General features: G+C 43.1%; 1 protein-coding gene across 1 annotated transcript; it reads left to right on the forward strand.

Moving 5' to 3' along the window:
- Positions 1-9,609: 9,609 nt before the first annotated feature.
- LOC310788547 (uncharacterized protein) lies at positions 9,610-13,893 on the forward strand (the record flags this gene model as incomplete). The annotated part of the gene is made up of 3 exons (XM_083650083.1): positions 9,610-9,795; positions 12,827-13,020; positions 13,323-13,893. 3 exons carry the CDS (start codon positions 9,610-9,612, stop codon positions 13,891-13,893), a joined length of 951 nt encoding a protein of 316 aa, XP_083506209.1.
- Positions 13,894-14,215: the final 322 nt, after the last annotated feature.

The raw sequence follows: 14,215 nt of genomic DNA on the forward strand, positions 1-14,215 counted from the left end.
TAGTTTTGTTTTCATTGTTCTTTTTGGATCATGCACAATTAAAATGGTACCAGCTAATTGATATCGGTAGCCCCTGTGCATGTAGGGAGTATATCAATAGAAACACACAATCAACAATAGCTGCTGTACAATAAGAAACATTACACATGAAATAACCCAACGGTAGTGAAATGCTTATTGCCAAGTTCATGAACAGTCAGAGCCAAATTCATATCATGATACAATTACCCATACAAGGAAATCATTAGTGGTGATATGATTGTGTTGACTTATGCCAGACTTTAAAGCAAGACTATCCCCCCCAACACTTTTTTCAGCTTTTAATCGTGCATTCCTTTATAACTGGGAACTGGTAATCTTATGGTTCAAAGGTCATGAGCCGGGACGGTGACGTCACCAGAGCTGGCATCTCCCATTCCAAACTCGTAGGAGCCTCAGCAGCCCCGACCTGAAAAATCCAAGATGGCTGCTCCGCGCAACAACAGTAGTTATGATCGTAGTAAATGCTATTTAGCACTTCTGTCTTTTGTGTCTCATTAAATCAGCTGTACACACAGCACTGCCTAAATTCTATCTGTGTGGACCATCGACATAAATAAAGATGGACGCCACTTGAGGTCCCTTTTAGTGAAGCCGCTGCATGTCAGATCGCCGCTCTGGCGGCTGAATCCAGTATAGGTCACAAGGCCCGCCTCCCCATGTTAGTGGATGGGAAAATCACAACCGAAATATTCACAGTAAACGTCAGATAATTTTTTTCCAAAGGTGGTTTGTATCATTTTAGATAGTCATTATCATGCTAATGCCTGTGCAAGTGGTAATTCTTCTGATCAGTTTGTTTTAAGTAGTTATTTGACATATAAAAAGGGATAAAAATGGATGATTGACAGCTGTGGCTGTCAATCATCAAACCTGTGTTAACTGAATTTTGGCTTCAATACACCATACAGGGAGGAGATAGGCAGTCTCTCTCCATTTTATTTATCTCATTGGTCTGAACACACCACACACACACACACACACACACACACACACACACACACACACACACACACACACACACACACACACACACACACACACACACACACACACACACACACACACACACACACACACACACACCCCAAACCTGTGTTAACTGAATTTGACATGTTCTCTGCATCACTGCCTTGACAGGAGGGAATATTAATGTCGTCACTCAGGCAGAGAAGCACTAGCTCTACTAGCGCTGTCCTGTGTGTGTGTGTGTGTGTGTGTGTGTGTGTGTGTGTGTGTGTGTGGGCGTGTGTGTGTGTGTGTGTGGGCGTGCGTGTGTGTGCATGGATTTTGTAAATAACGACAATGGGCTATAGTGAGAAAACTGAACTGAAGTTACATAATACAGTGGCCACTGACCAGTCACTGACCAGTCATAATCCACAATATTTGTAGTTGTGCTTTTGAGTCTTTACTGCTGATTTTACAGTAGGCTAAATCTAAAGGGGAACTTACGCCCCCAGATATGTGACAAAACGGCATGCTGCTTGATTAAAAAAACAAAAAAGAAGCAGAAGACATCTCTTGTCTCATTACACTCTTTGGTGTGTTCAGACCAATGAGATAAATAAAATGGAGAGAGCGTGCCTATCTCCTCCCTGTATGGTGTATTGAAGCCAAAATTCAGTTAACACAGGTTTGGGGTGTGTGTGTGTGTGTGTGTGTGTGTGTGTGTGTGTGTGTGTGTGTGTGTGTGTGTGTGTGTGTGTGTGTGTGTGTGTGCGTGTGTGCGTGCCTGCGTGCGTGCATGTGTGTCTGCACGTGCGCATGCGTGTGAGTGAGACTGTGAGAGACAGGCATAGCTGAGCGGAGCTCTCAGCGGAAGCAAGTGGGCAGCAGAGGAAAATCACGTGGCCACAAAGACTCAACTTCTCCTGAAAGACAATGTCAACAGGTTGAAGGTTCTCTCGTCTGTTCTGTCTAGCCCACTCTCTCATCACCCCCCTCTCTCCCTCTCTTTCATTTCCTCTTTTCTATTGTGTTCAGAAAGGATTTCTGTCTGTCTGCTCTGTCCACATCCCTTATTTTCCACTTGTTCTACCTCCCCCCCTCTCTCCCTCCCCCTCTCTCTAGTGTTTCCAAGCTCGTTCCAGTGGCACTTGGTCTTTCTAACCACAATTAGTCCAATTTTGAAACAACCCCTCTCTCCCAAATGAACAATGGACAGATTTAAAGGTGTGCTATGTAGCATTTTTAAACAATATATAATTGTGATATAATATATGTGACCAAGGTTGAGATGATTTGTAGCATCTATCTCATCAATGAGAGGTCATCTTTGCACTACCATGAACATCAGGTGCGTTGGAGAACAGGATAGGTCGTAGACACAGAAGACTCCCGCACACTGACGATGATGGGTCAAATGGAGAGGATGCGCGCCCGCTCATATGCCTTCGTCTACCTGCGTAAAACAGTGGTTGCAACTGCGCACCCGTTCAGCAAGGTATCAATCAGGTTTGTGCTCCAGACTGCGCTTGTGGCACAGATTTGGGTGTGGCCATCTACAATCAGACGTGGCCACCATAAATCTTGTCGTTATGCTATCTTATGCGGGGGTGCAAACAATTACGCTTAGACGAGCTCGGGCCCACTTCTTATAGAGCAACCTCGCTGCCGTGAGGCGAGCGCTGTGCTATCTTCCCTGCTGTAGGACACACGTAAATCCACACCTGGGCCAAAACTAAACAAAAAACTAAACAAGCACTGACACCTGCTGCAGCGGCTGCGTGTGTATATGAAAGAGAGAGAGAAAGAGAGGGAGCCAGTAGTGAATGTGCATCTGAGACCTCTCCGTCATTAAACTCCTCTGCAATTATCACTTCTGAATCGATTTCTGTCATTCAAGTTTACCTGTCGTAAAATATCCCAACTGCCTGCCATTTCCCTGTGCCAAGCTTCTATCACCTGTCAATCAAACGGAGCGAGTGCCACAAAGATGCTGATATTGTTTTTTTTTTTTCATTTCTCTCTTCCTCTCTCTCTAAAATCTCGCTCTCTCTCTTTCTCTCTCTCGGCGGTCCACTCATCATCAAAGGACAAATATTGTAATAATTAATGAACTCGAAAATGCTTCAAGGATTGTGTTAAATTTATGAATTCATAAATACAGCTTCAATAGTTTACCTGTCTTTGGTGGGGCTGCATGTAAACAGGAATATTGTAATATCCATTTCATGTCATGCAAACAGCTTAGGAGTAGGAAATTGTGTGTTGTGTAGAATGTAATTATGAGTGAGACTGTGCGCTTATGACACTTTCTAAAGGTTTTTAAGAGTAGTATTGGTAGATATCCAATCTATAATGAGCGCTGCGTTTTGGATATGTCTAATTGTGCACGGACAATTATACCAGCAGCTCTCATTATTATGGCATTTGCGCAAATGAATGAAAGATAATGAAAGAGGCGAATCTGATTGCTTGTGTGGATCTAACGCCCTGACCACGCCTGTGCATAATTCTATGATTTAATCCAGCCCATTTCACCCTTGCACCCAGCGGAGAATAGCACAACGAGTTGGACACTAACGCCTGGCGCTAATTGCCCCAGCACCACCACTGTGAGGAAAAAGGACAATATGGGCCGATGAATTTCCCCATGGGGACAATGAAGGATAACTTAATTTAACTATGGGTAGGAAGAGAGGGGTCCATCAAGTGCTGAAAGTACTTATTGAAGGTGATGAGGAGGGAATAACAGACAACATGGTCTATAATGGCTCAATTCCACCACATTTAACAGCCCTGCACAGCTCGTCCCCACTCGGCTCTAATCGTTTCGGCTCGATGGACGTTTTGCTTCCACCGCAGATCATCTGCCCCCACCCACCCCCGCCCCCGCAAATCTGTCCTTCGCTTATAGCCGAAGTAGGCTGCTGCGCGCGGACGGAAGAGGCGCAACAGAGTGAAGCCTGCCCTGTACCCCGCGGCCTCTCAGGCAAGACCGCGGCTTCACCAAACACCCGCTGCGGCCTAGCGGAGCGCTGCAGCTCAACTAACTACAGGAGCTTGCTGAGCAGCGGACTTTTTTCACTCTGAAAACAATTGAAACCACCGCCACGACTTTATTTCACCAGAGGCGAAGGCAGCAACACAAAGACTGATGGAAATAACATAACAGAAGAGAATGTAAGCCCACTAAACTGGTATGCAGCGCATTGACAGTCAGTAGACAGAGTAAACACGATTCTGCCTGGCCAATCAGTCGTCTACAATGTTTTCACGTCACCGTATGAACCCGGGTTGACAGAATAGAACCTCGACGAAGCAGGTACGAAAAGTAGCACGACCCCAATACAACCCGGGCTGGGACAGTTTAAACCGGTGGGATGAGACAATTTATCGAGTCGAGCGGAGTGGGATCGCGCTACTACCTGCGGTGGAAATGAGCCATAAGGAGCTGCTGTAATCCTGTAGCCTACTCCTGTAAAGTCTGACGCTGTCGGCCTCCCCTTGGCCCTCGGACAAAGCCTGGAACCCTCCCACACCACCCCGGCTTTCTTGCTTCGTTTCGCTCAATTCCTTCCGAGATGTCTTCCTAGACAGTCATTTTGCCAAGATAGCCTGATATTGCTGTTTGACCTCAAGACTACATCAAGTAGGGGAGGTCCGGGACGAATATAGCACTTTTTGTTTTTTTTTGTCATTGTGTAAAGATTGTTTCAGCTGGAGTTATAGGGCTCTATTCTCCCACAGGCCATCGGCGCTATTACGGGCCTTAACCGCAAAAAAACGTGCCTTGCGCCTGTTTCGGCAAGATAGCAATAGGCTTTAGGCTGCCAAATGTGCTTTAGGCCGAATGGGCGTGGCGGAGTCCCTGAATGCGCCAAAGTGGGCGTGTCGGCGCTAAATACCGGCGTACTGCTATCTTCCAGCCATCTTCCGACCTGGCCTACTTTTAGCGCTTTGCGCTTTTGAAAAGCAGGCCTAAAGCAGGATTCTGTGCACCGGGGACAGGAAAGTGAATGGAGAATACAATATATAGAAAAAAATACTTTAGAATACAATAGAATATAAGATTGCAACCCTTCTCAGGCTTTGGGTGAAGCTGTAATGCAGTTTCATAAATTTAGTTTAGGCTATCATAATAATCCCCATTTATGTGTAATATAGCTCTACGTTTTATTACCCCCCCCCCCCCCCCCGAAATTAGCTAAGCTACTAATATTACTAATATTCCTAATTAATATGTATTATTATTTCATTCAGATAATTGACATTATAGGCATGTATATCATTTAATGTGAGAGAAAGGGAGAGAGAAAGAAAGAGAGAAAGAGAGAAACTGGATAAACTGTTGTGTAGCGCTTCTTCAAACCCCACTCTTCCTTACAGCTATTCATTCCAGAATAGTCTGTTGTATTTATATTTTCTCTGTGCAAAGCATAGTAGTTAGAATTATTTCCAAATGTTTCCCCCGTCTGTGGCAGCGGAGCTGTCCGAGGTGCTGAACAAGACGTCGGCCTGTTTCCCGCTCTAGTAAGACCAGCACAACAGGGCAGCCTATAGGAGAGCAGTGGCAATCTGTAGCAATTTCCAATGACACCCTTCACCTGTTTAGAAGCCTATATAAGCCTCTGTGCTCGCAAACCCTCTGAGCCTGAATGAAAAGCAGGATAGAAAATAGCACACAAAAGATAACATAGAAAATAAACCCTGATCGCCTTGTAAGTTGAACAGACTTCAATCAGTCATTGATTTCATTGGTAAAATGTCGTGCATTAGCTAATCTATTGTACTATTTATCCAATTAAGTCTAAATGGATCTTAGATTGGCCCTCATGATGATGAGGCAGCAGAGGGAGGAGGCCGAGAGGGTGTACCGGCCTAGGACCACATACCTGCACTGCAGCCAAGTTCTGACAGTGCCAGACGCCGAGCTGACGCTGACAGCTATTCTCCGCCAGGCCTCAGCCCTCCCGAGGGGGTAATTCCCCTCCCCAAATAATGTCTTTTGGTACATTTGAACCTGGATGGATAGATTAATAAACGACTTCAGTAAAGAGTTGTTTTGTAGCTATTCAAAATGAATGGTGGACAGATATATCACCTGATTCGCCAGCACCATCTTCTCCTCAGCTGTGAATTTGGTGGCTCTGTTCTGCTCTGCCATATTGATCACACTGGCCAGCTGCTGCCAATCTGGCTTTTAAAGTCACTCTGATTGATTACTGAAGATTTTATTGAGAATGAACATATTTGTCAGAGCCTGTGGGCAGGGGGTGGGGGGGACGCATATATAGGCCAAATAAAATACTATTACTCAATAATAAAATCCAGTAAATTAAATAGAATTAAGTTATCAGATCCAGTAAAAGTGATAGGTGTCATTCAGAGGATGTTGCATCGTGCAGTGGGGGAGGAGAGATAAAACGATATCATTCTGGCCAAACTTTCATCTAATCTCATGACATCCAGCCATAGGCAATATTTTTTTCTATCAGATGCATTTAGAACATTATTTTCACTTTGGTCTTGCTATTCACCTTATTCTTTGCTCACACATGGACGCTTCCGCATTACGTCATTTTGTAATAGTATTTCCGTTTTGACTTGCCAAAAACTCCGCAGGCAAGATGGCTGCGCACAGTCCGCATTTAAACTGGCAGAATTACTCCGCCATAAACTAACATATCTTGGCCAATACGTATGTAACATGCAAAATAAAACAACCCGTAATATCTTAATTTTATGTAGAATGCAGAGGATATGTAACTGTTTAGTTAAACTTGCATTCCAGGAATATTGTGCTCTTAAGACGACGTTAGTGGAGTGGACGTTAGGTTGCGCACCAATGTTAGGTTGCGTAACCTATGTGCGATTCGAAATAACGCATCCGAGATAGAAACGTTATGAATATAGCCACGTTATAAACAACAAACTAACGCTGGTGATCCGTATGGAATCAGTGTTACTCGAAATGGTTAACGGTTATATCAATTTGGTCATTCAGTGGCATTTTACTGCCATATAACATAACTAACTAGTGGCTAATATTATTAGCCACTAGTGGCCTTCGCAACTAGCACTGAACCGGAAGAACAAATACGTTTGCGTTGAACGCGGAAGAGAGAAAAAGTGGGCGTGGTGAATAAGGTGAATAGTGTAGCGTATTTACATGCTTGCAGTATTTTAACTGCAGTTAGATTGGTTTGAGAAGCATAATAATATGGAATAATAGCCTATATATGGAGATAGACAGACCGGATGAAGGGAGGGGGGGGCGGCGGAGCCCTTGGCTTTGTCTGGTTTTACCGGATTTGTCCAGGAATTGGAGCTTAAAAGGCAAGCGTGTGTCTCTTCCCTGCAATTCTCCAATGAGCGGACAATGCATAATTTTACGCTTAAAAGGCGTGGTTATAATGGTTGAGGCTGAGTTTAGCGCCGATACCAAGATATCAAGTGCGCCTTTCCACGCCCACTGCTTTGCGCTGCGGCTGGCGCTCGGCCTAGAAACTGCGCCGCTGCAACGATAGAGCCCATAATATTTTCATGTAAGCAACCTACACATGTCCTCTGGCAATACCAACCGTAGTTTCGTTCCATGGGTCAATACATCAGACGTCATCAGATGGCAACCAGAAGCTGCGCAATGCTTAATTTGTCCCACAGTGAAGGGACAAATAAAGCACAGGCGGGGGACTAATGTAGCGGTTGTGAAAAAGGCACAAAAACAGCCAGGTAACAATTTTTTTCTGGCATTAATTCCTTCATCTTTTGGTCATCTAAGAAACTAAGTATTATGAAATACATTTTAATATGTTATATGTTGCAAATTAATATAATTATAACGTCTATCTATATATTTTGCTGATGTGATGTGATCAATATTTTACCTCCCTTAAATGGCTTATCCAAAGAAATATTTGAATGTGTGCATTTTTTTGCCCTCTGTCCGTGGTCCCCTTCCTTATGCGAGGCATTGTCCTGCAAGCACAGATAAATGCATAGCCTATTCAAGGCAATTGGAGCAAAGTGCTTTATTTGTCCCCCGTGCGTTTCCCTGGATGAAAGCTAAGCTAGCACAAAGGATATGCTAACATTACACACAAAACAATCATTGAGCTGTAGTCTACCGATAGGTCTAACAGATGAATAGCGTTAGCAGCATTAAATAAATAAATTCCAACACGCTAATAGAAAAATACACAGTTTGCAATATTTTACTCGCGTTTGAAAATAAGACGAAAAGGCAACGTTTTTGCGGATATCTCCGCCATCCACTGACTGGCCGAGCTGAAACTTCACAGGAAGTGAGGTACCAGGAAGTGTAACATGGGGGGAAAGAATCGTCTTCCTGGGTTTTGTCAAAGATAGTATATGAGGACAAGCTAATTCCGTCCCCCTGCTTAATTCGTCCCGGACCTCCCCTACATAAAGATGTCTGTCTGAAGGCATTTACAGTATTTGTTTCCGACTCTAGGAGTCACACACATTTAGGCTATTATGTGATCTTTTTGATAACTAATGTAATAACTAATGGAATATTTTTTCACTTCCATTCACTGAGCCTCCCCTGAAACTGTTTGGAGCCCCCCTGGGGAGGCCCGCCTCCCACTTTGAAAACCTCTGCTGTACTCATACAAACATTTCCATAACTGCACCGATGGCGCATCATCTCCAGAGTCTTCACCCTCGAAATCGAGCACGCTCATATGTACTGTATATAACTTAAGTACACAGAACTTAATTTAATTCCATTCGATCCCATCCCGATTCCCGTTAAAAACCTCCTAGGCATGTCCCCAGGTATTTCTCATGCTTGTACACACACAATAATCTTCTCGAGACAGACTTTCGACTTGCATCGGAAATCTGTCGGCAATCTCCGTTAAAAGCTGCGCTCACAGGGTGCAGGCTCGCATGCTGCGCTTTACCTGATCAAAATGAAGTGAACGTGACCGGTGTCTGTAGTCAAAACTTACCAATTTCAGCATGTAGCAAGTTGCTACTTGCTACTAGCAACGAGTTAGAGTTGTTATTGTTGTTTCATAACATAAGGGATTTGAGAGCGACACGCAGGGAGGGGAAAGGAAATCCATAAATGGTCAGAGCCCTAAAAAGAGGAATATGGACATGATGTAATCAATAATCAGAATTTCTCTTCGATGAAAATGCTCATAGGAAATTAAACGCATAACGAAACTCGATTCCCAGGAAAGACTAATATTAGAAGTAGATGTAGATAAATAGGAAGCTGTGGTGGGGTGTTATTCACACTATAACTGCTGAAGGTCGGCAGTTTGGATGCAGACGGAGAAGACCGCAGACGACGCCAGATGCAAGATTCAGGTTGTGCTCCATCAGCTTTCAAACCATATTTTACATTTCATTATTTGTCATACATTCAATTTCATGTGGTCACTTCTTACAAATATTTTATAGGTTTGTGTGTACTTCTTCTTCTACTTCTTTTTATCTATGTTAGTGCTGCTGCCTCTTTTTAATTCCTTTCTCAATTCTGTTTTTAATTACTGTTAACTTTACATATTAATTGTAGTAGTACTTTTCTTTTCTTTTTTTAGCTTCTGTTATTGTTTGATGTATTCAAAGTCAAAGTCACTCTGAAGAATGGCAGGTTTGATCAACACCACCACCTTAGAGTACAACATCAACGCTTCTTCAAACAGCCACAACTACAATGGTTCTTCAAACAGCTACTATGACTATGACAAGGCCGATCGTGTGACAGCATGGATCGTCACCTCCATCGGCCTTCCTTTGACCTTGGTGGCCATCTGTGCTCTGTATTCCATGGTGCGTGAGTTATGGTTCATTTATTTTTTCTGACTGTCTTTGTAAACTATATTGATATCTATATAGCAATATAGCAAGTCAATACCTTAATTTATTTTCAGAATAAATTCAGGTGGGCAAATAAAATTTCATTTTATTGAATCATCTTTATTTGTCAAGTTCTGCTTAAGGTTTCATCCAAGCCTTGATTCATGAATTTCATTTATTTGTCTTTGTTAATTTCATTCATTGATTTATGCATTATTTCATTAATCTGTTATATATTTGGAGAAAGAATACTTTTTTTTTTTTTTTTCCCTGATTTCCCCCCCATTTTCTCCACAATTGTACTTGGCCAATTTCCCCCTTGCTGCCCCGGGCACTGCTCCACCCTCTGCCAATCTAGGGAGGGCCGTAGACTATAGCACCATGCTCCCTCCGAGCAGGGGCGGACTGGGATCATAATTCAGGCCGGGCATTAGATACCAAGCAGGCCAGGCCGATACGGGCCGATACGGGCCGACGCGGGCGAAAAATTTGGGCCGTTTGAAGCCCAATTTGGGCCAAGTCCAATTTTAGAATGAGATGCACCCACTAAGCCTGAAGTGTAATTATTACTTCAGACTAACTAATAAAGTAATAAAACCACTAGTAAACCAGTAGGCGGCGCCTGGCCTGCTGTTCAGTGAGTGGCCTGACTGCGGGCACAATTTTTTTTTTTTTTTTTTTTTTGCAGGCCAGGCCAGGCCACCGGGCATTTGCTCGACGTGCCCGATTATGCAGTCCGCGCCTGCCTCCGATACATGCGCAGTTGCCAGCCGCTTCTTTTCACCTGACAGCGGGCAGCTACACCAGTGGGAAGTAGAACATGGGAGGATCACACTATTCCCATCAGTTCCCTTCCGCCCGGAACAGGCGCCCCGACCGACCAGAGGAGGCGCTAGTCCAGCGACCAGGTCACATACCCTTAATCCAGCTTCCCACCCCCAGACACGGGGGCACGAAACTCACAGGGGGGCGTGAACCTGCGACCCTCATGTTGGTAGGCAAGGAATCTACCGCTACACTAGCCGGACGCCCAAGAATACTTGCTAACACTTTATAATAATATTCAGTCGTAAGTCATTTATAAGCCTTTAGTTAATGATGAACTAACCATTTACAAAACATGAATATACATTTGTAGATGATTAATAAATGTTACGTTAACATATACAAATATGTTGTAAGTCATGTATAGTATAAGTGTTCCTCACCTTCTGTAAATTATGTGTAAATATACAAGGCTTTCTGCATCCCCTAATCTAAAGTGTAAACCATTCATGACACCAGGGCCAGTTCCAGAACAAGATGACTAGGGATGCATCCTAGATAGGAAGGGGTGCACATGCACAGGCCGACCGACCCACGTTATTTTACTAAAAATAATGCATTTTACCATAATTTCAAGTACAATGATACCAGCCAAGCAAGAACATTTCAAGTGTTTCAAGTGCTTTACTGAAATATTTGGACCATAATGATAATTAAATTATCTCAACCTTAAAAGGTTACATATACTGTAGGTGCCAAAAAGCCATAAATTCACATCAAAGAACAAAGAAAAACAACAATTATAATTCAAGTTTAAACAGTAAGTGTGCAGCTGCAGCATTTATAAAAAAAATAAAAAAAACACTATTTTTAACAAAGCATGCAGACAATTAAAATAAGGGTGCAATGCGTGCTTTTGCACCCCTGTAAAACCGGGCCTGCATGACACATAAATGTGTTACATACAAGGGGGTAGCTCTGTCAAACTTGAAGCCAATGCGGAAGTGTCCTCTTTGCCTGCAGGGGGCAACCCAGTATGGCCTCAGTAAACACTTTCTTAATGTGTTTATGGTCTCAATCGCTAGTTTCAGACTATGTTGTAGTTGCAGACTATGTTCCGGGGCGTGATTGACAGGTCGCTTGTCCACTGATCACACAGCTCGCCGATCACGGACCAATAGCAGGCCATGCTCTGTGGGAAACCCCTGGACTTGTGTCAAGATCCAAGATGGCAATGAGCAAAATGCCATACGTGAGGCGTCAAAAAACAGAAGTCTACAGACTTATGGGTCGCCCCTGCAGGCCATTTGAAAGAATGCAGGTTTAAGTGCACTTCCACATTGGCTTCAATTTTGACAGAACTACCCCCTTGTATGTAACACATTTAGGCGGGGTTCACACCCACCGTGCTTATTTCAGCTGCCAGCGCCTTTCTGCAATTCATTCTCTATTCATTCTGCAATTCTATCAACATTTAGAGGAAAAGCGCCCTGCTCGTCTTTTCACTCATCCTACCTTTTCTCCTCCCAGAGGGATCCTCAACCTCCGCTGCTGCCAGAATTAGCAATAATCTCGCTTTCATGTTTACAGTCAACAACAAAACAAAGTACACAAAAAAAAACACTCCACTCTGTGCGCAATGAAAACGCTCTCGACATGATTTCCAAAGCGTTCACACGTCCTGTGTGAACGTAGTCTTATGTGTGATGGTTTACACTTTAGATAAGGGGATGCAGAAAGCCTTGTAAATTAATTGTAAATGATTTACACATCATTTATAACAGGTGAAAAAACACTTAATTTACTAAAAGTCTATAGATGACTTACAACACATTTGTGATATGTTAACATAGCATTTATTCATCATCTACAAATGCATATTCATGTTTTGTAAGTGATTAGTTCATCATTAACTAAAGGCTTATAAATGACTTACAAATAAACGTTATTATAAAGTGTTACCAAATACTTGATTTCAATATGTAGAATAGGCATTTGGCACTACTTTTTGTTAATTGATTTCTTAATTGAATGACCAGTATACCTTTAAATGGCAAAGTGATACTTCAGTGTAGTGATAGTTGTGTGATTGAATTTGCACTTGAACTAAACTAGACTAAACTGTATCATGTTAAACTCATTCTATTGTTGTTAGTGAAAAAGAACACATGACATATCTTCTTTAACTCACTCAAATACTCGGGTCATTCATTTATTTTTTGTATCACTGTTCCTGTAGGTGCGAGATGGCCAGGTTGCTCCGATTTATGTCATCAACCTCCTCATCTCCAATCTCATCCAGTTCTGCATGATGGCCATCATGACCTGGAGGATGGAAAAACTGTCACACACAGGGAGGCTCATCGTGGCTCTTATCTACTTGTTGGCATTGATGGCCAGTGTTGGCTTCATGGTGTGTGTAGCCCTGGAAAGGTAACTAACCATCTGTGTGTCTTTCTTTCTTTCTTTCTTTCTTTCTTTCTTTCTTTCTTTCTTTCTTTCTTTCTTTTTATCTACAATATCTATCTATCTATCTATCTCTCTATTTATCTATCCATCTATCGATCTATCTATCCATCTATCTATCTATCTATCTATCTATCTATCTATCTATCTATCTATCTATCTACAGTATCTATCTATCTCTATCTGTGTGTTTTTGTTTCTGATGCATCTATCTTCCATCTATCTATCTATCTACTGTATCTATCTATCTATCTATCTATCTATCACAGATATTTGGTCATCGCCTGTCCACTGTGGTACCGCTTCAGACGAACCACCAAGGTCTCTCTGGTTGTCTCCTTCATGGTCTGGGCCTTTGTTGTGGTCTTCTTGTTTATCACAGTGACAATGTCCGCATATTCCATCATGTCCCCACTCATCCTCTTCTCCGGCTTGCTCCTCCTCCCCTTCCCTCTGCTCATCTTCTTCCTGGCTGGGACCCTCAAAGCTCTGTCTGCTTCCACCTCTGTCAACACTGAGGAGAAACGACGAATCCTGGGAGTCTTGGTTCTGGTGCTGCTAAACTACTCACTGCTGTTCCTGCCCAAGTTCATTTCACTCCTGGAGATGGATAGTTCTATTAGTGAGGGTAGGGAGCCACTCATTCATCCTGCCCTGCCTAATATCTTCGTCAGGTTCAGTCCTCTGATGGACTTGTTTCTGTATGTTTTCATGAGGAAAGGAGCCGTAGACAAGCTGCTGGCCTGCCTGTGTCGGTGCAGGATGACCAGAGATGATGAGCATGGACACAACACTAACCCTGACACTGTGAATGACAACATCACAGGGAGCTCCGTGTAGGAAGAGGAGGAGAGGGAGAGAAGGGGGAGGGAGGGGGAAGTAAAGGAGGAGGTGAATAGAAGAGATGGGAGGAGCTTTCTCCCACCTAAAGTAGAGTCATTTAACAGAGTAGAGTTAAAAGGAGCATTTGTTGTCCAGGGGGATTTGTGGTGCATGGATCAGCCTCCATCTATTTTCTCTGTTCATTTGTGCATGGATCCATCATCATACATGATATCTACAGATAGCCTGTAAGAGCTGCTCATGAGATAAAGCTATAGGCCCATTCTTCTGCATTTACTGTTCATGTTTTTAAATATTGCTCACTCACTTTTATTTTGTA

This window comes from Poromitra crassiceps, assembly GCF_964638095.1.
Source record: "Poromitra crassiceps genome assembly, chromosome: 13".
Taxonomy (NCBI): Eukaryota; Metazoa; Chordata; class Actinopteri; order Beryciformes; family Melamphaidae; genus Poromitra; species Poromitra crassiceps.